Source organism: Hetaerina americana, unplaced genomic scaffold (genome assembly GCF_022747635.1).
Source record: "Hetaerina americana unplaced genomic scaffold, ioHetAmer1.1.p SCAF_92, whole genome shotgun sequence".
In the NCBI taxonomy this organism is placed as follows: domain Eukaryota; kingdom Metazoa; phylum Arthropoda; class Insecta; order Odonata; family Calopterygidae; genus Hetaerina; species Hetaerina americana.
The window spans coordinates 202,097-223,630 of NW_027287561.1; the positions used below are offsets into that span (position 1 = coordinate 202,097).

A 21,534-nucleotide genomic window follows, 5' to 3' on the forward strand; every position below is an offset into this window, starting at 1 on the left:
ATATATTCTTACTGGGCAAAAAATTCTCGCACCATACCGTGGTTCAGTAAAATGATGACTAGAGATCGTTTTCAATTACTTCTGAGGTTCTTCCATCGCAAAGATAATTCCAAACTTTTCCCACCAGGCAATGAAAAGTATGACCCTTGTGCTAAATTTCAGCCCATTGTTGATCATGCTAATCGCCTATTTCGGCATCATTATACACCCCATGAACACCTTAGCTTAGATGAAACATTACTTGGTACTAAAAGCCATTGACAGCTACTTCAATATCTACCTAATAAACATCACCACAAATGGGGCATAAAATTTTGGATGCTCTGCGATTCTGTAGTGAACTACTGTCTGGCCTTCTACTGCTATCATGGTGCGAAGAATAAAGAAGATAAGAAAGACTTGCAGGAGCATGGACTAAGTTTTGTGGTTGTAAAAAATCTTTTGACTGTAGGTAATTATTTTATGAAAGGGTACCATGTTGTTGTGGACAACTTTTTTCCAGTGTTGATCTGGCATGTGAGTTGTATAAAAAACAAACGTTTTTGACAGGAACATTGAGAAGAAAAAGAAAGAACATTCCCAAAGAATTGAAAGCTAAGTTTAGAGTGGGGGAAAGAAAATATTATAGAAGTGGTGAAATCCTTTTTTTAGGACAAAGGGAAAAAAATCCCAAAAAAATTCTGTTCTGCTGCTTTCCACAAAAGCTACAGCGCAAAGCACTCATCTAAGTAAGAAGAGGCATGGTAAAATCAAAGAAATGGTTAGGCCACAAATATTAAATTTATATAATAGTTACATGGGAGGGATTGATACATCTGATATGATGGTGTATTCATACTTGGATGAAAGGCATACCGTAAAGTATTCGAAGAAAGTTGTCTTTTGTGTAATTGCTCGTATGGTTCTCAATTCCTATATAATATACAAAGAAAATAATCCCATTAGAAAAATGACAAGACTTCAATATACATCATGTATCGTAGAGTCTCTTGAGCAGGAATGGCTCGGAAAGACAGAGAGTGACTCATCTCCTAGTGCACATGGATCAAGAGCTGGACTGCAGCAACTACCGGGGAGAAAAGAAAAAAATTGTGTGGTTTGTAGTGGGAAACATGGCCAAAAGAGAAAAAGGTCCTGCACAGTGTGCATGAAGTGCGAAAAAGGTGTGCACAGCATTTGTTTGGTTAACCATAGGTGCTAGATGAACTGCCCGATGAAAAGGGGAAAAGTCCCAATTTGACTCAGTGAGATCAGCCTTTTCAACAAAATCGAACTATGCAGAGGCTGACAAAAAAATTTGCAATTCACTGGTTTTTCTTTATTTATTTATATTTTTTTCTAAATGTCTTTTTGATTCTTTCTTACATTTAAATATGGTAGTTTTATTGAAAAATGTTTAAAAAATATTAGTATTGTGTCTAAAAATCGAAATATTATTGCTAAAAAAATATTCTTCAAATTTATAATACTGTAATAATTACATTTATTTTTCAGATGATGTAAATGTATAACTTTCAGATGATGTAAATGTATAACATCATTATTAACTACAATATTTTATTTTAAAATAAAACTGCATATGGATATCTAAACAAATAACTTCATAATTATTTTTTCCTAGGTGATACATTTTCTTAAATTACCCTTTGCACTTCTCACTAGTACCCCTGGAATCCCGACCGCACTAAGAGGGTTAAAGCCTGTGCCACTAAACGAAAACTCAAGCAATGGCCTGAATTCAAAAGTTCTCCCACATGCATCAAATTTTCATCGGTAACAGCATTGATGGCTGTCCAGCACAGGCTTTATCACTGGCCTCTTCACACCCTTCTGAATATGACCTGTGCCACCTGTAGACTTGACATTCCATCTAACAATCATCACCTAAGACTGCTGTCATCATTGGAAATGTTTCTACTGCAGACTTACCTAGTTTTACACAAAATTTGATGACAATCCTTTGTTCCAATGAGCGTTGTATTGTGGCTGGGGCAGAAGATGAAATTGAGTTTCATGTAAAAACTGTCCTTACTCTTTGGATAGTCTGAGACAACTGAGTGACCACGAGTTCATAAGCTGACTTCCGTCTTCACCGAGCCCAATTGGTCTCAGTGCACTGCAACATAGGCGCTTCCCTATAAAATCACTGACATTGCTATTTAGACAAACCCTGTGATCCTCTAGGTTTCTTGCATTTCACATGTGTGACTTGCATTAGACATAGATAGCCAATTCTATCTATACAATTTTGTGAATATCCACATTAGCACATCATGGCTATAGATTCTCCTGGCAGAAACATTAGAGCAAACTGTGGAAACAGCACCAAACACTTGGAAGCTCTAAGCATCATAGGCAGTGGTTGGTAGCCTTTGCCTCCTGGGAGTATAAACTCCATGGGGCTATGCCCGTTAAATGCCCAGATAATCCTGATTTCATCTAGTCCAGACTATGGCTCACCTCACAGTGAATGAATAAGCAAAGTTTTATGTAATTGCGTGATTGTGTTAATGAATTGTCTAAATGATAGGATAAGGAATGTTTATGTAACCATTAAAAAATGTCTCACAAGACAACACAGGAATCCCCCTCTACAAGTGAATAGTAATCGCCTCTGAAGATTCCCAGTTATGTTAAAATAAGTTGAACTTGGTTAATCCAATAAAAATGAATAAATATTTTGATTGGCAATTCTAAAATGGTCAACACAAGAGATTTTCTGTGCTGAACTGAACTACAGGTAAATAATTATCTACTTATTTTTTACGGACCAAAGTTCATTTTTTACTATCAAATGTCTGTGTTCACAACTTTTAGCAATTGAATAAATTATGAAGAGACAAATAGTAGTAGCGCATCACTTTGACGCAGCCATATTGCGTATTTAGGTTACACCTTACCTGTTGTGATTTGGAGGACACTGAAGGTGACCCAGCCATTGGTTTGATGTTGGCTGTTGGTGGTGGGTCTAGTCCAGCCTTGTCAACTAAACCTGAGCTTGTAGAAGCCTTGGATCCCTATAATAAAATCGAATAAGTACTTAATGTCTTCTGCACTTCCACTCAGTGGAAAAGTGTGCCACGTATACACAACTATGAACAAGAGTTATGACTAACTAAGCAGGCTGAAGCAACAAGAAGCCAAGAACAAATTCGAAACTACTGATGATTTACCACACACGTTTATGGGTTTCAATGATTATTATGGAATGCATTGCCATATTTTGAAAATAAATGATAAAATTTTTTGACTGCTAGTTTGATAACATGAACATGGCATGCCATTGGAGACAAGCCATAAATCACCTCTTGGAAACAGAACAGATTTCCAATAAACTTTATAATTTCAAAGGTCATAAAAATTTATAAATCATAACATATTATAATAATTTATAATCTTTTCTAACTTTGTAATTACACATTGAAATATGTCAATTGGCATGGCACACGTTGAGCCATATTTGTAATCATATTTCTGGAGAAAAACTAACTTTCTACAATGCTAACACCATGATAATAAACTTTCTTTCACACACAAACAGACCATAGAACTACAGAGGCAAATTATAAACATGGGCTTGTAACATTTTGGTCAATCACATCCTATTAACCGCTTGGTATCACAATCTATTACTACAATTTGATTGACATTCCAAACCAACTCATTACAAGATTCGGACACTCTTCATGGAAGAGCCTCCTGACCTTTGTGCTTTCATTGGAAAATTTTCTTAACATCCTTACTCAACGTCCCTGCCATCAACTCCCTCCTCCTTGTGAAAGCCTCTTTGCCTAGCGCAATTCTTCTCCTTACGCCCCAACCACATTGACCGCGTTGGTCCAAAACACTTCCAAAATACATCAACTGTTCTACCTGCTCTAGTTTTTGCCCTCCTATTTTAATTTTTAGCTTAGCCTTTTTCTTTCTGGAAAATCGCATAACCTTTGTTTTATTAATATTGATTCTCATCCCATACCTGTCGCACTGAATTTCCAATGCACGAAGCAAAGCTTGCAACCCCTTGGCTGACTGACAAACTAAAGCTTGGTCATCAGCAAACCTAACTGATTTTACGAAACCCCCGCCCACTTTCATTCCTACCTCCAGTTCTTCCCATGCCTCTTTAATCATTTCCTCTGCACACAGGTTTAACAGCAACGGTGATAATGGGCAACCCTGCCTTACACCTCTTCCCAACACTGCCCAGCCGGACTCCCCATTCCCCACTCGCACCTATGCAGTCTGAGACATGTACAGGTTTCGGATTAGCCTCCTTTCCCTCCAATCTATTCCTATTTTCTGCAATATACTCAATAGTTTTTCCCAATTCACTCTATCAAACGCTTTTTCAAAATCTACGAAACAGGCAAATACCTCCTGGTTGTACTCTATATCCCTCTCGATTAATAATCTCATTACTGCAATGGCATCACGCGTACCTCTCCCCTTCCTAAACCCAAACTGATCATCCCCTAAGTAATCATTTACCCTGCTCTCTATCCTTTTGTTTATGATCCAGAGAAACACTTTAGCTGCGTGAGATATCAAACTTATTGTCCTGTAGTCCTCACATGATGTGGCCTTAACCTTTTTCGGAATAGGAACTAAAACTGATCTCACAAAGTAGTCCGGCCAGATTCCTTCCTCATAAATACTACGAATCAGCTCATATAGCCTCTTCCTCCCACATTTTCCTAAGCATTTCAATAGTTCCACAGGGATGTTATCCACCCCCACAGCCTTATTGAGTTTTATCTCCCTTAATGCCCTTTCTATCTCATCGTCTAGTATGCCTGGACCTAAGCTATCTTCCTCTACGTCATGTTCCTTTTCTATGTCTAACTTTGTTGGTCTAAGCTCTTTACTATACAGATCTATATATTCCTTCCATCTCTCTTAGATCATTCCTGCGTCAACTACAACCTTACCTGCCTTATCTCTAACTGCTATCGTTGATCTCCCTTTTTTACTTCCCAATAAAGATTTAGTTTTGCTGTACAGCGTACTGATTTCACCCTTCCTCTGCAGACTTTACATATCCTCGCACTGCGTCTTCCACCATGCTTCTTTTGTTGCCCACCTCAATTTATTGTTTAATTCTTTGTACTTCATTTTGCCTCATTCTGTATTTACATTCTTCCATTTTCGCCGCTCATCCATATTTGTAATCATCTCATCCGTGATCCATGGTTTCCTAGTCCTTTTAGCGTTAACGGTTCCAATAGTGTCTTTTGCGGCTTTAGACAACCCTTTCTTGATACTTTCCCATTTTTCTTCGATAGTACTTAGCTCTTTACCATCCTCCATGATTTCCTCTACCGCCTGTTTTTATTCCTTCCTTTTGAAACCATTTAATGCTTCTACATTCCGTTTTCTAACTCGCCGCCCCTGCCTTATCTTTTGAAACGGATGCTACATTTCATAATAACTAAATTGTGGTCAGGGTCTGCATCCCCTCCCGGGAAGCTGTGCAAATTTATCACACTGCTCTTAAACCTGTGTCTAACCATGATATAATCTAGCTGATACCTTTCTGAGTCACCTGGCATTTTCCATGAATACCTGCGTCTTTTGTGGTGTCTAAACCATGTGTTGGTGATAACTAACCCCTGTCTCTTGCAGAACTCAACTGCTTTGTCCCCGCGGTCATTCCTCGTGCCTAAACCGTAGTCCCCGACCTCATCAACATCTCTTCCTTCGCCTATTGTCGCATTCCAATCCCCCATCACTATCAAATGTTTCCCTGCAGGAACACATGCGATTATGTCCTTTAACTGGTCGTATATCCTATCGAGCTCTTCTTCTTTATGGTTACTCTGTGGCATGTATACCTGAGTAATAACCAAGTTCTTCGGTTCTGCTTTTTTCTCTACTAGTAATAATCTATCCATTACCTGGTCTATGTTGACTACGCTTCTTCCTAACTCTTCATTTAATATTATGGCAACCCCTCGTTGGCTCTCGTCCCCACCCCTGTATATTATTCTATACTGATCACTCCAGTAATCCCCGCTATCCTTCCACCTCACCTCGCATAGCCCTAAAATATCTATACTTCCCCTTTCCATCTCTCGCTTGATATTCTCCAGTTTACCTGTCCTCATCATTGTCCTAACATTCCACGTTCCTATTTTAACTAATTTGGTCTTCTCCTGCGTCTTCTGTCCTGCTGCTGCTGGTTTTCCCTTGCAAGGGTTTCATGGGATGACGACTGCGGAAGCCTTGCCTCCCCCGCTGCCGGGCACGACACACGGCCGATTGGGCCGAGCCCTGTAGTTGCCAAGACTCAAAATCTCTTTAGTGACCATCATATTTATCTTGGGAATGATAATTGAGTTGGTTTCCCGTTGCCTTCCTCAATAGTGTTTTTAACGTGACACCATCACTAATATATATATATATATATATATATATATATATATATATATATATATATATATATATATATATATATATATATATACTCATATATACAGAAACAGATATAAGGAAAAGGGATAGGAACACATATAAAGGACGAACACAATAGAGGTGGGGAAGGCGGAATCGAACGGATCACAAGAGTAAAAATATTTCCTAGACCAGGATTTGAACTCCGGATCTTTCCACTTGCCGGGCAGAGGCTCTTAACCACTTGAGCTATCCAGGAAACGTAATTTACACTGAGATCTGCAATGCAACCACTGAGATCTTTATGCAACCAAGTGCCCCGATTCTTTGGCCAAGAGATGGCGTTAGGGAGCTGTTTCATCCACCAAAGGAGAAATAGAAAAGACACACAGATAAAGGGATAGTAGTAAAGGTATCATACAACATCATAAAGGATAAGAACAGTGCGTTTCATGGCACGCATAGCCAGAAGATGAGACGAGCCATATTGGCCTAATACACATTCAAACACGAAATACCGCCAAACAGCAAACAAATACTCATTTTATGTGTGTTTCTATCCCTTTTCCTTATATCTGTTTCTATATAAATGAGTATTAATAATAAATACACATATAAAGTATACTGGAAATTTGGCAGAGTGTCAGAGGGACTTGTGTAAATATTGGATTTGAAAAAGCTTGAGGTAATATTTCAATGCCAGTGCTAGAAGATGTGGAAGAGTAAACTTTGGAGAGTGATCTCCGTGATGTGCCTGAAGAGATAATAAATGCAATGCACTTAATTCATTTAATTGTGATTCAGGTGACGAATTTCTTGGATTCGAGTGATCTACCTATCCTATCATATATTTATACGTACGTGTATATAATACGATGCACTCTACATATACCTGAAGTACTATGTTTTAGAATACAGAAGTACAACACATTAGAATAAATGAAGTATAGAAAGTATATGCTTCTTTTTGTCATGGATTTATGAGATGAAATAACAGTAACAGATCCGTATAAAATAGAATGCAATTAGAAAGGCATGCTTCCAGACTAAATTATTTTTGTGAAATTCTTCTATAAATTATTGTGTAATGCGCATCATTTTTTTGATCATCTGAACATTTTTGTATAGATAATGCACACATTATTGATGGGAAAATACAGTAAATTATTATTTCCCTCCCTTTCTTGAAACAAAAGTGCATCAATTAACAAAGTTGTTTTACAGCGAGTATAAGGTCTTTGATGATGAATCAAAATGTGAATAGTCAGCTATCAGTATCTGTCATATTATTTATTATCTCCTAGTATATGTTTATTCCTCGGTTTCCCATATTTTATCTTTTGTTCTCTGTATAGACCAACACTGATGAGTTATTTTTCTTCTGAACATTTTAAACAATAAAAATAATCATACCATCAAATTGAAATTTATAATTGCCTATGGAAAATAAAAAGATTAATTTTTAAATATTGGAGGCATTCTATTCCAAAATTTTTATCATTAAAATTTATATTATAAAAATATTATATTACATTCCATTTGATTAAGTCCCAGTGTCATTCAATGTATGAATTACAGTGGAACCTTGTACAATGAGCATAACTTGTTCTGCGATCTTTCTAGTGAAATGAAACACTCATTTAGTGAAAAAACATTCTGCATATAAATTAATGCAAAATACAAAAATTTGTTCCAAGTTGAAAAAAATTAATTATGTACCAAGGTTTATTCAAAGAAAATGATGTATAAATTATTTAGGTACATGGATCACGTTCAACTTCTTTCCCATCATAGAATGAAGCAATCGGGAATACAAACTCGATTTGTAAAAGCAAAAACTAATTGAAATAAATTGTTAATTATTTATATGTACCCGATTCCTTTTTACTAGCAACTCACTATCCACAGACATTTGATTTAGCTGATGCTTCAAAATTTGGCAAAAATAACCCGCTGATCATTGAATGCATCCATGGCATGCATCTCCACTGCCTTATCAAGGCGATGCTTCATACACAAGGTTCAGTGCAATAGTTGCCCATTCACAGTTTCACATCACATTTGGCCCTTCTATACTTCACACTTCAAGGATCTCTGAGTTTCTGAATGTAAACAAGGAAGGGTTTGATTTTCAAATTTGTCACTTGCATTTGCACAAAATAGCAGCATGATATGGCCTTTTATTGCCTTGTGATTGGGTAATGTATTCTCTCTACTGTTAAGTGCACAAATGTAGGCTCACTTAGGCATCTTATTCTGGAAGACAACTGTCTTGTCACAATTAACAACTTGTTGTGGAAGCTAACCCTCAGAATCTATGAGCTTTTTGAAGTCACCAATGAAGATCACAGCTGCCTTTGACTCAAGAGCTTACTGCTTCACCGTGCCTCACAATGCAGTGGATGTCAGTTTATCTCATTAACTTCTTGAACCACCCACGGCTCTCCTTAAATACTTGTCAGGCCATTGATAATCCCAGCATTTGATTAATGAGGTCGGAAAAAATCACTTTCCTCTTCTAACAAATTATAACCCTGTAAATAGTGTCGCATTGCAATAACTTCATTTATCCATATAAGAAGCAACCTTTTAACATCGCTGAGAATATCTAACCTCTGCAAAGATATTCTTGTCATTCCATATTATAATAGTCTAGATGCTAGATTAGCCCCACTCGCATTTTGTTTTTGCTGTACAATGATTTTACTTCTCATTTCTACGACTTCGCCTATTCCCTTGTGGCTGTCTCCTAGTGAAATTTTTTTTAAGGGTACTTTTAAAACTATGCACAAAATATTATTTAATTTTACACAATTACTATGCCTGCACAAGTATGGTATGGCAATATGTGATCACTGGTGACACTTAAGATGCTTGCGGAATGAATGCTGACCACAAACTGAAGTAACAGAGGCACAACCATTCAGGGAATTCCCCTCTCCCCCCATGTCACTCGTTATGCAAAAAATTTCTCAAGCAAGTCATTTCCAGGACCAAATTTTTGTGCTGTTATAAAAATTACTTGCTGTATGAGGTGCTTGTAAAACAAGGCTCCACTGTATGCGTTAGCCTAGAGGAGACGTCCCTGTTAGCCCAATGTGCATTTTGTGGTAGCATCACATTTAAGGTTTAACTAAATGTGCTATTGTATACATTTATGACGTACTCAGGAATTTATTTAAAAATTAATATCAACAAAATACCCAAACTCATTCAGATAATTGACTGAGAAGTGATATTATAAACATTTGTAATAACGGCAGCCATTTTCTATGCCTGATGCTGAAAAATTATTTCTGCATTAGTAATGTAATAGTATTTTTCCTGGCAAATTGGCTTGCACTAATAGGTTGAAATTATACCCGTGCACCCCAATAAGACGACAGCTGATGTTAGCGCACATTTTAGAGTAAAAAGACTGTCTAATGGGCCGATATATAGAGTATATATTCATGCTTGCATAACCTTCCATCCAATACAAGGCCTGTTCAAAAAGTATCGTGACTTTAGTGTTTTTCCAAAAAATATTTATTTCAACATGAATAGCTAATTTGTCCCCTTTAAAGTAATCCCCATTAGATATTATGCACTTGTGCCAATGTATTTTCCAATCCTCGAAGCACTTCAAAAAATCATTTTTTGTGATCTTGATCAGCTCCTCCTCTGATGCAGTCTTTATCTCGTCAATTATAGCATAGCGTCATCCTTTCATGGGCTTCTTCACTTTAAGGAACAAGAAAAAGTCACTGGGGGCCAGATCTGGGGTAAACTGTGGCTGAGGCATCATTATTGTGCTGTTTTTGGCCAAAAATTCACGCACAAGAAACAATGCGTGAGCAGGGACATTGTCATGGTCCAAAATCCAATTTCTCTTTTTCCACAAATCCAGGCATTTGTTGCGGATTGCTTCGCGCAAATTGCACATGACTTGCAGGTAATATTCCTTATTTACCGTTCTACCCTGTGGCAAGAACTTATGCACCACGCCAAGATAACCGTTAGCAAAACATTCATATTCAACCAAACTTGGCACTCTTTTTCGTCTTGGCTCGTGCTGCAGCTTCCATTGGGATTATTGATATTTAGTTTCCATGTCATAACTACATGAACCCATGATGTCACCAATTATGACCCTCTGGAGCAAATTTGTGTCGTCACGGGCAAGGTCCAACACCTCATTAGCAATGTTAATGCGTAGCTGTTTTTGGTCGGAATTGAGCAATTTTGGTACGAATACCGCGGCAACCCGTGTCATGCCCAAATCATTGGTAAAAATCGAATGGTGTTATATGTTTAGGTCATCAGCAACTTCTCTAATGGTGACTCGAAGATGTCCAATGGCCAATCAATGATTGAATTCATCAATATTTTCTTCTGCTGTTGACGTGGCATTCGGCATGCTCTTCACATATTTCTTCATCCTTCACATCTTCTCGGCCCTCTGAGAACATTTTGTACCACCGATAAACTTTGCTTCGGTCCAAGGCAGCTTCTCCATCTGCCCAGTCAACATTTGGAATGCGTCTGCCCACTTATTTTCATTTTTCACATAAAATTTGATACAGGTTCTTTCATCCATTTTTTGGAACAGGCAAAAATCGAAGACAAGCCAAAACACCCAAGCAAAACAGCTGTCAACAATTAACATTCAAAACGGCCAAACTTTTCGGCACTATATAGAGACATAAGTACCAACATTACGTCACCAAAAAATAAACAATCAAACATATTTGACCAGCAAAAATTCAAATTTTTGATACTTTTTGAACAAACCTTGTTTACCAACACTTCCACTTTTCTATGGCCCATAAAACTTGCTTCTTGCCAGCACTTGCAAGGGGAATGCATGTTAAGGAGATGGGTGTGTGTAGTATTGAGAACTATTACTGCTAGTTTGAAAGAATTTACTATGCATAGGTGAAGATTCATTCCGATGAACCTCCCATATGTTAGTCAGCAAGTAAGCCTCTTTTTTGTTTCAAATACACAGCACATAGTGCTCCATGGACTCGCGTATTAGAGCACTTTTCAATTAAAAACTTAAGACCCCCAGGTTTTCCCTTCCGTCAAATCTTCAATGTCTAAATATTAATTATATCATGTCTTATTAATTTCTTTTAACCACTTGTTTTATTCAAAGAATAATTCGTGAATTTAACCATTGCCACTGCCAAAGTGTGAGCAGGTGCGTGGTGGTGGTCACTTTCTTCTTCTTCAAATGCAGTCAATTTTTTTGCAATTTCTGCCTTCAGCTCGTCAACTAACGATGTGTAATACTCTTTATTATTATTATTTTAAATTGTCAAGATAATCGATGAACACAATTCCAAGACTGTCCCAAAAACCAGTCGCCATCACACCTCTCACGCCGATGAACTATCTTTGCTTTTTTCGAAGCAGGTTCACTATTTTGACTGTTTTTTCGTGCCAGTAGTATAGCGGTGGATCCAAGTTATGGTACATCTAGAGTTATCAAATCGAAGCACAAAACATCTGACCCACTTTGCTTCAATTGCTCCAACTGCTGGTCTTGGAAATGTTCATTCAAATGCATTTTTGGTCCAATTTGAACCCAATGCACGGAGAGCTGATGCATTCAATTCTTCAGTCGATATATGATAAATTCACTCTTTCAATGTGCCCAAAGCCTCTTTATAACCTTGATTATATCTATAAACTTAATTTAATGGTCATCCAGTATTATTTGGTGAATTTTTTCAAGGTTATTGGTGATTGTAGCAGTTTTTGGTCGTCCCAAAATGGCTGAAAGATTGGTGAGCACCTTTCAATGCATGCGGAAACACATTCCCTAACTTCTGTTGTACAGCTGCCATCTTCATCTTGAAGTCAGAACCTTTTCAGAAAACATTTGTACATATACATAGGTATAATACATATAATACTTACGTGCATACACCTATGTATAATAAAACCATCAAATCAAAAAACTGAGAGAAGAAAACAGAGACAATGTATGCTACTACACTTTTCTTGCATTCATCATGTTGTGTCTAGGGTAAAATTACACATTTCCCTTTATTGCTTTCCAGCAACATTCTTTATCTTAACTAGACAATGTATAAATCCACCCCTGGTCAAAATTTGTAGCCCTTTTCCCCACAATTTAATGCAATCCCCTCAAGAAATAGACATTTCCTGCATTTGAAATAATCCAGGATTCTTATGCATTTGGAGGAAGACCCCACAAGGAGACTAAATTTTAAGTTACTCCAATCATGCATCTGTGGGTCTGGGGTAATTTTTTCCATTCATTAGTCACCATTAGTAATTTTATGTCATTGCATAAGCTGCCAACCCTAGGTGCACCCTACGCATAAACATTCATAATTTCAGTAGGAGTGTTCATTCATATAATAAAATAAATCTCCGAATTAAATACAAGAGTTTGTGATCCAAGAAAGTAACTTATTCCTCTAACGCTTTTCAAACTTCACAATATTCACCAAAGAAGAACATAACCATTGCACCGTGGGGAAGTTACTGTACACAATAATGCCTATAGATTTCATTTGTATTTGTTCATTAAAATGTAATGATAATGTAATCATAACTTCTGTCTACAAGACAAGCTTCAATCAATTCCATTCACATTTTGGAATGATACCCTTTTGACGGTCCACACATGGTGCACAAAAATCAATGGAATTGTGAAGGATGAAACTGACTTTGAACCCCAAGAAATGTTACGCATGGTATTTGCACCATGATATATTGCTAAGATACATTAAAGACTCAATTCCCTGAACCCTGATTGTTAAATGGTGAAAAAGCAGGGGTCATCAGCGATATGGGTACACAAATATAGAGGAGGAAAATGTTTCTGGATTGTCCTAATTTCACTTAATCCTGACTACTGGCTCCATTTAGTCCAGATTAGCAAGGGCTTACTACTTTTATTCCTTCAAATACTTAGCATAACAAGTATTTCAAATGTATATTTAACGCATAAATCCTTAGCACTTACTTATTCTGGGTACTTCTGAGTAGTATACAGAAATGAAACCTTCATATGTCGACATGAATAAAAGAAAAGATTTCACGGCTATGCTTAGCACCATCCATCTTCAATTATCATTATGTAATACTATTAAGATGCCCACTAGTAATAATAAGGAAAAACACAAAAATACTTTATGAGAACTTCATTGAATAAACGACAATGCACAATCACAAATGAAAAATGTAGGCAACCACGAGCTATTTGAAATCTTACCACATTATTTCCCCAACATACATTTTTGAATTACTATAACACAGCAACAAACGCAGCACAAGTAAATTAGGGCATTTATTATGCTGAATTAAATACAAATTTCCTTCCTAATCTTAGCTTGGGTAAATCTACTGTCACATTGACTCACATGAAAGCACGAAATGAACCCCATGGAGCTCCCAGATTGCTTGAACTTAACCTTACAAACATGACCAGCCAAACAGAAAGGGAACACAGCATAACACAAAAATGAACCAAATTGACATTCACAATTTGTTTCACTCGACTGAAATATACAAGTATTTATGAGAATCAAGAAGCTCAACTCTTTTTGAAATTTCCAGCTTTCCATCTCGTCAGAGATTCAGAAGGTGTCATTCTGACTGACTCAGTAAGTTGTTCAGTCGGCCTGATTTTGCAGCTACACACAAGAGTAACACCATAAGAATGGAATAACTTTACAAGAAGGGAAAGCAAAATTTGAACCATTTCATTTGCCGAAACTATAACTTCTCCATTGCCTTCACCAGATAGTTCATTTCGATATGCGTTCGGCAATTATTTACACGTTTGATTTTCCCTAATTCAATACGGACACAGAAAAGCCTTCCTTCTCTTATTTTCTCACTCACCTGTGCAGATTTGTACAGTGAATTACAAGACACCAGAATACACAATACAAATGTAAATCATTTTGATTAAAAACATTATTTTCATATGTGACTTTAAACATCCTCCATCCAAAAGAAAAGGAAGCTCTACCTGTTTGCTTTCTAAGGCCCGCTGCAGGAGGGAAACCTTCTGCATAAGCATCTCAATGTCTCGGGAAAATCTCTCCTTCTCAGCTGCGCGATCCTTTTGCTCCTCCGATCTTTCCTTCTCCAGACGTGCAATTCTTCCTTCATACTGGGAACGCAGTGCAGTAAATCTTGAGCTTCCTTCCTCTGTGTAAGCAATTAAAGCATCCTCGTTGTGTAAAACACAAATAGGAAAAACTTCAAACAAAGATTAGAAACCTTTTTTTTATTACGAAGTTATAATATTATAGAGGCAATGACTATGTTGAACACCAAACACATAAAGATAAAATTGATCTTTACATAAAAAGCTACATCTTGGCCCAATGGTGCATCACTGCACCATTTAGTCTTTTTCACAAGATGCACTTTCGGAAAATATTCAATATGGTGCAGAAAACATGATTTAACAGGAGCATTAATAATTACAAAAACCACCATGCACACCGGACTATGTAACTAGTATAGGCCCAGGTGGCGGCAGGATAATGTCCTCGCCTGCCAACCCGGAGGTCACTGGCTCAATTCCTACCAAGGTGGATTTTTCTCTATCTAGGGCTTGGGTGTTGGCAATTTTTTACATTTTTATACTTTTTTAGGTATTCTACTGGTTTAGGTAAGTTTTGGATGGACACAACTACCAAATAAATACCTTGTTTCTCCAAACATTATACAACCCAACATCCTACTCTACCTCAAGTCCCTTTTCATCTCCTTGTACTTCCTTTCTCCCTAACCTATTCCTGCCCTTGCCTCGTTTGCCTAACATTCTCCACTATATTACAGTTTTCAACATCCCATTGCCGATCAATACACCCTTCATCCATTTTTCCTGCCTCCATAGAATTTCTCCCAACAATCCCCTCTCCTCCCCCAGCATACCTAGTACTTCCTCATTTATTTTCATTTCGGCCCATTACACATACTCCATCCTTCTACTCACCCACATTTCAAAAGCCTCCAATCAAAGGCTATCCTCCTGCTTGAATGATCACGCTTCTGTGCTGTACATAGCTACGCTACATATAAAATGTTTGAGTCTTTTCTTAATATCCTTACTCAACGTCCTTATCATAAACTCCCTCCTCCTTGTGAAAGCTTCTTTGCCTAGTGCAATTCTTCTCCTTACATCCTTACTACTTCGATCATGTTGGTCCAAAACATTTCCAAGGTAAGTAAACTGTTCTACCTGCTCTAGATTTTGCCCTCCTATTTTAATGTTAAGCTTAGCCTTTTTCTTTCTAGAAAATCGCATAACCTTTGTTTTATTAATATTGATTCTCATCCCATACCTGTCGCACTGAATTTCCAATGCACGAAGCAAAGCTTGCAACCCCTTGGCTGACTGACAAACTAAAGCTTGGTCATCAGCAAACCTAACTGAAGGATCTCAGTTTTTCCCGGCGTATTGTATTCAGGAAGTTCTCTCGGGTTTCCCACCGGGTCAGCGTGGTGTGCACCGACGTTTCGACGGCTAACTCTGCCATCGTCTTCAGGGTGAAGTGCAGAGCAATGAATTCGCCAAGTATTTATACCCTGTCGTAGGGTCAGGTGTCCTCCGATTGGTCCGATGTGTTCCCAAGTGCCGAGCCGCCCCGGTGACGTCTCAACGGTCGGCTGCCCTTCCTGGATATCCGCGTTCTCACCCGCGGAATTCAGCAAACCACTCTTCTAATGATTCCACCCACTCTCCAGAACATCCTCGTGTCAATAGGGAAGTTTTAGATGATCAAATGTAGACGATGAGACGGGCGGCTAGGCATTCGCTCTTTCACCTGGGTGAATATCTCCTTCATTTCTTGTCTCACTCCTCTTCTCCACAGTAATTTTTGAAGGATGGGTTGAATTCCACTTTCGGTATTTCAACAATATGCAATATTTCTTCGGAGGATGTCGACATTCAGCCATCGACGATGAATAAGAATGATTGCAAGGATCAGATATTCGGTAGTATCAATCACTGAGGATAAACTACAAATGAAGAGGCGTTTCGTTTCACCGTTTCATTTATCAAAATGCACTCTCAAAGGTGTCAGAGTTCGCGCGACTCGTGGAAATACGTGGACTCAGTAGATAAAGCATTACACGCAAGCGTGCGTGTATTGCAAGGGTGCAGAGTCGCGCGAACTCTGACACCTTTGAGAGTGCATTTTGATAAATGAAACGGTGAAACGAAACGCCTCTTCATTTGTAGTTTATCCTCAGTGATTGATACTACCGAATATCTGATCCTTGCAATCATTCTTATTCATCGTCGATGGCTGAATGTCGACATCCTCCGAAGAAATATTGCATATTGTTGAAATACCGAAAGTGGAATTCAACCCATCCTTCAAAAATTACTGTGGAGAAGAGGAGTGAGACAAGAAATGAAGGAGATATTCACCCAGGTGAAAGAGCGAATGCCTAGCCGCCCGTCTCATCGTCTACATTTGATCATCTAAAACTTCCCTATTGACACGAGGATGTTCTGGAGAGTGGGTGGAATCATTAGAAGAGTGGTTTGCTGAATTCCGCGGGTGAGAACGCGGATATCCAGGAAGGGCAGCCGACCGTTGAGACGTCACCGGGGCGGCTCGGCACTTGGGAACACATCGGACCAATCGGAGGACACCTGACCCTACGACAGGGTATAAATACTTGGCGAATTCATTGCTCTGCACTTCACCCTGAAGACGATGGCAGAGTTAGCCGTCGAAACGTCGGTGCACACCACGCTGACCCAGTGGGAAACCCGAGAGAACTTCCTGAAAACCTAACTGATTTTACGAAACCCACGCCCACCTTCATTCCTACCTCCAGTTCTTCCCATGCCTCTTTTATCATTTCCTTCATATATACCTTGAACAGCACCGGTAATAATGGACAACCCTGCCTTACACCTCTTCCTAACACTGCCCATCCAAACTATCTGTTCCGCACTCGCACCTGAGCAGTCTGAGACATGTATGGGGTGCAAATTAGCCTCCTGTCTCTCCTATCTACTGCTATTTTCTTCAATATTTTAATTCGTTTTTCCCAATTCACTCTATCAAATGCTTTTTCGAAATCTACAAAACAGGCAAATAACTCCTGGTTGTATTCTGTATTCCTCTCAATTAATAATCTCATGACTGCAATGGCATCATGCGTACCTCTCCCCTTCCTAAACCGAAACTGATCATGCCCTAAGTAATCATTTGCCCTACTCTCTATCCTTTTGTTGATGATCCTGAGGACAACTTAAGCTGCGTGGGATATCAAACTTATCATCCTGTAGTCCTCAAATGATGTAGCCTATACCTTTCTTGGAACAGGAACTAACACTGATCGCACAAAATCTTCCGAACAGATTCCTTCTTCATAGATGGTATGAATTAGTCTATTCCTTTCATATTTTCCTAAACCCTTGTGTTGTAAATGTTATCCACCCCCTAACCTTATTTAGTTTCATCGCCCTTTCTACCTCACCGTCGAATATGCCTCGACATAAGTTATCATCACCTGCATCATATTCTTTTTCTATGTCTAACCTTGCTGGCCTAAGTTCTTTTCCACACAGTTCTATATATTCACCAATTTCACCCTTCTTTGGCAAACTTTCCACACCCTCACGATGCTTCATTTGCTTTATTTGTAACCTGCCTCAAACTATCATTTAACTCTGTGATTACCTTCTCCCATGTATCTTTCTAATTTTCTCATCCGTGATCCATGGTTTCCATGTTCTTTTCCCATTTACAGTTCCCATAGCTTCTTTTGTGGTTTTCAATATCCCTTTTTTGATTAATTGCCATTTTTCATGGATAGTATTCAGCTCTTTTCCCTCACTCATGATTTTCTCTGTAGCCTACTGATACTCCTTTCTTGTCAACCATTCTACACCACTAAATTGTGATCATAGTTTGCATCCGCACCCAGGAAGCTGTGCAAATTGATCACACTTCCTGAATCTGTGCCTATTCATAATATAATCTAAAGGATTTCAAAGAAACTGCGGGAGATGCCGCAACAGTAATTTTTATTGGAGTCATCCACTAATATCTTGTTCCTTTAAAGCCCCCATAATTTCTGCGTTTTAAGAGGACGTCTTGATAGCTTAACTGGCTAAAGCACTCGACCGGACATTGAGGGATCCGGGTTCGAATCCCGGTTAAGGCATATGATTTTTACACTCTGAAATTGTTGCATTGATACCTTTCCGAGCCACCTGGCATTCTCCATGTATACCTATGCCTTTTGTGATATCTAAACCAAGTATTGGTGATGACTAACCCCAGTCTCCTGCAGAATTCAATTGCTTTCTTCCTGTGGTCATTCCTTGTACCTAACCCATAATCCCTCACCTCACCACCATCTCTTCTTTTGCCTACCGTCCCATTCAAATATCCCTTCACTATCAAATGTTTCCCTGCAGGAAAACACGCGGATATGTCCTCGTAATGATCATTTATTCTATAGACTTCTTCCTCCTCATGATTGCTTGGTGTATACCTCAGCAATACCAAGACTCCAGTACAAGTATACCTCAGCAATGACCAAGTTCTCCAGTTCCGCTTTTATCTCTGCTAGTAATATTCTATCCGTTGCTTGCTCTATATTGAGTGCGCTTCTTCCTACCTCTTTATTTGGTACTATGGCAACCCCTTGTTGGCTCTCGTCCCCTCCACTGTATTTTACTCTGCAAGTATCACTCCAGTAATCCCTGCTATCCTTCCATCTCACCTCGCATAGACCTAAAATATCTATATTTCCTCTTTCCACCTCATGCTATATATTTTTTAATTTTTTGTCCTCAACATTGTCCGAACCATTCCAAGTTACTCTTCTAACTGATTCGGTCTTCATCTGAATCTTCTGTCCTGCTGCTGTCAGTTTTCCTTTGCAAGGTTTTCGTGAGTTGACAACTGCAGAAGCCTTGCCTCTCCCACTGCAAGGTACGACACACTGCTGTTTGGGCCGAGTCCTGTACCGAGGTTCATCCCATACTGTCCATCATAAAATTCTTGGGGAAAATAATTGCGGCAATTCCCATTGGCTTTCTCAATATTTTTTGAACGTGACACCACTCAATGGCCACCCCACTGAGGACATGCCTTTGCAGCCAACTCACTGAAGAACAGATGCTGAGTGGACTACCTTTCGTCTGGCTACTAACCTTCGACCTATCTGGCATGGGCGACCCTACCACGAGCAATTATCATTACTCCCGCCAGCACAGCTCTAGGGGTCATCGGAATGCACAAGCCCTTCCACCAAGTCAAGGTTGTAGTCCATGGAAGGGGGTTTTGTTATATATAGTAGTTAAAAAGTTGATGTAGAGGCCAAAGCATTGTTTTCAGATTAATGTGGCATGAATACATATATGTGCATATGTTAATTACCTTTGCTGATCTCCATTGTTTCAACTCTATTATGCATTTCCCCAAGCTCCCTACTCATGTTAGTCTTAGCCTCATTTAATTGAATTATCTTCTGCCGGGCATTCTTCAGCATTTGTTTTGAACGCTCTTCCTTCTCTGCATATGTTGATTTCAGAGCCTCCATTTCTTGCTGTATTGATTCCAGTTCTTTCTGCAGGTTATTAGTCTAAAAACATGGTAACAGATAAAAATGGTCATATTTTATCTTTGCAGCACATGACAAAAAATTATAATCAGAAGAATTACTTCAGTGAAGAGATGAAAAATTTTGGCAAAGCAATAATAACAATCTGGTCAAAATGTTTCCCTGAGACAGAGAAATAAAGAGTGATTGGTGAATGAAATGTGGATAAAACACATTATATATAGCCAATGGAAAACCTGTCAAATGGAGTCAACTGGAGTCAACTCACAATTGGGCCAGCACAAGAAGAAAAAAATCTTTCAAGCAGTGATGCCATCAATGGGCGAGGCTGAGATCTTTTCAGACCACCTGTGTTTACAAGGGAGAGGAAAGATTTTAATATGCTCAAATAACAGCCTACATGGAGAGCAAATGGATACCAAAAAAATGGATTTAATTGTTTCCGTAGTAAAAATGTTCCAGTAGCAGCCCTTGAATTCCACAGAAGACTTTGCCATTTAAGGGATGAGAGTGAATACTGGCATAATAAACTATTTTAAAAGTTTTAATGAAGATTATTCGTACCAAATTTTTAGCAAGTAAATGCATTTAACTCTTGATTATCTGTGAGCAGATTATCAGTTTAGCAATTTATTCAAGCTAATCTTTCCCTCCCCGCTAAATTTGAATACAATTAAAATTTTAAAGATAATTAAATGCTTTGAAACTTCAATATTTGTTTTTAATAAAAGTTTGTAACATCTTGGTTTTCTTAAAAATTATTAATTTCACCAATCAAAGGAATTCAGTAGTAAATGTCTTCATCTAAACATTTCCACACCATCAACAATTTCCCATTTTCGTTTCCCTACCATTCATAAGCCCTGGGAATTCCATATTCCCCTTCAAGGCAAGCAAACACAGCTTTACTATGAAGCCATTGAGTCATTAACTATCTAAACTTGAATCAGTAAATAATATGATGAATATGAATTTATATCAACATTCCTTTTGGCTAATCATCTTTTTTTTCCTGAATATGCCATTGGTCCAGCTTTCTGAGGAAAATACGTTCCATTTTTCACTTTATTATAATTCTGCGTTCATGTAAATCTAGAATTTCACCCTTATTAAATGACCATACAATGGAAAAAATATGTACAGTGCAACAACTTCAGAATGTAAAAATCATTCACTTTGACCAGGATTCAAACCCAGATCCCTCGATGTCCGACGGAGTGCTTTAGCCAGTAAATCTACTGAGGCATCCTCTTACTCTTAGGGTAAAACACCCTTTGTGTTTAAAGTTGGCTTTACCCTGGTGGACTGTGGTGCATCGTGCATAATAATGAATGCCTGTGACATTGCATGTACGGTATTTGATCACAATATCTTGTTCCTTTTAAGCCCCCAAAATTCAGAGTTTAAGAGGACAGCTCGATAGCTTAACTGGCTAAGGTACTCAGCAGGACATCAAGGGATCCAGGTTCATATCCCGGTCAAGCCAAATGATAGTTACACTCTGAAATTGTTGTATCGTTATGCGCATTTAGTGGATGACTCTAGAGTAAAAGAAGTTACTGTCAC

The 21,534-nt window shown here is 38.4% G+C and overlaps 1 protein-coding gene across 3 annotated transcripts in view; it reads right to left on the reverse strand.

Annotated features, from left to right (window-relative positions):
* Mgtor (nuclear basket protein megator) overlaps window positions 1-21,534 on the reverse strand; it is a 160,327-nt gene that overhangs the window by 52,504 nt on the left and 86,289 nt on the right. For all 3 annotated transcript variants that reach the window (XM_071598245.1, XM_071598243.1, XM_071598246.1), the window contains exons 22-24: window positions 19,785-19,989; window positions 14,387-14,568; window positions 2,901-3,017 (exon numbers count right to left, since the gene is read on the reverse strand). In XM_071598245.1, the coding sequence (XP_071454346.1) occupies window positions 2,901-3,017; window positions 14,387-14,568; window positions 19,785-19,989 (504 nt within the window). The remainder of the gene's footprint in view (window positions 1-2,900; window positions 3,018-14,386; window positions 14,569-19,784; window positions 19,990-21,534) is intronic.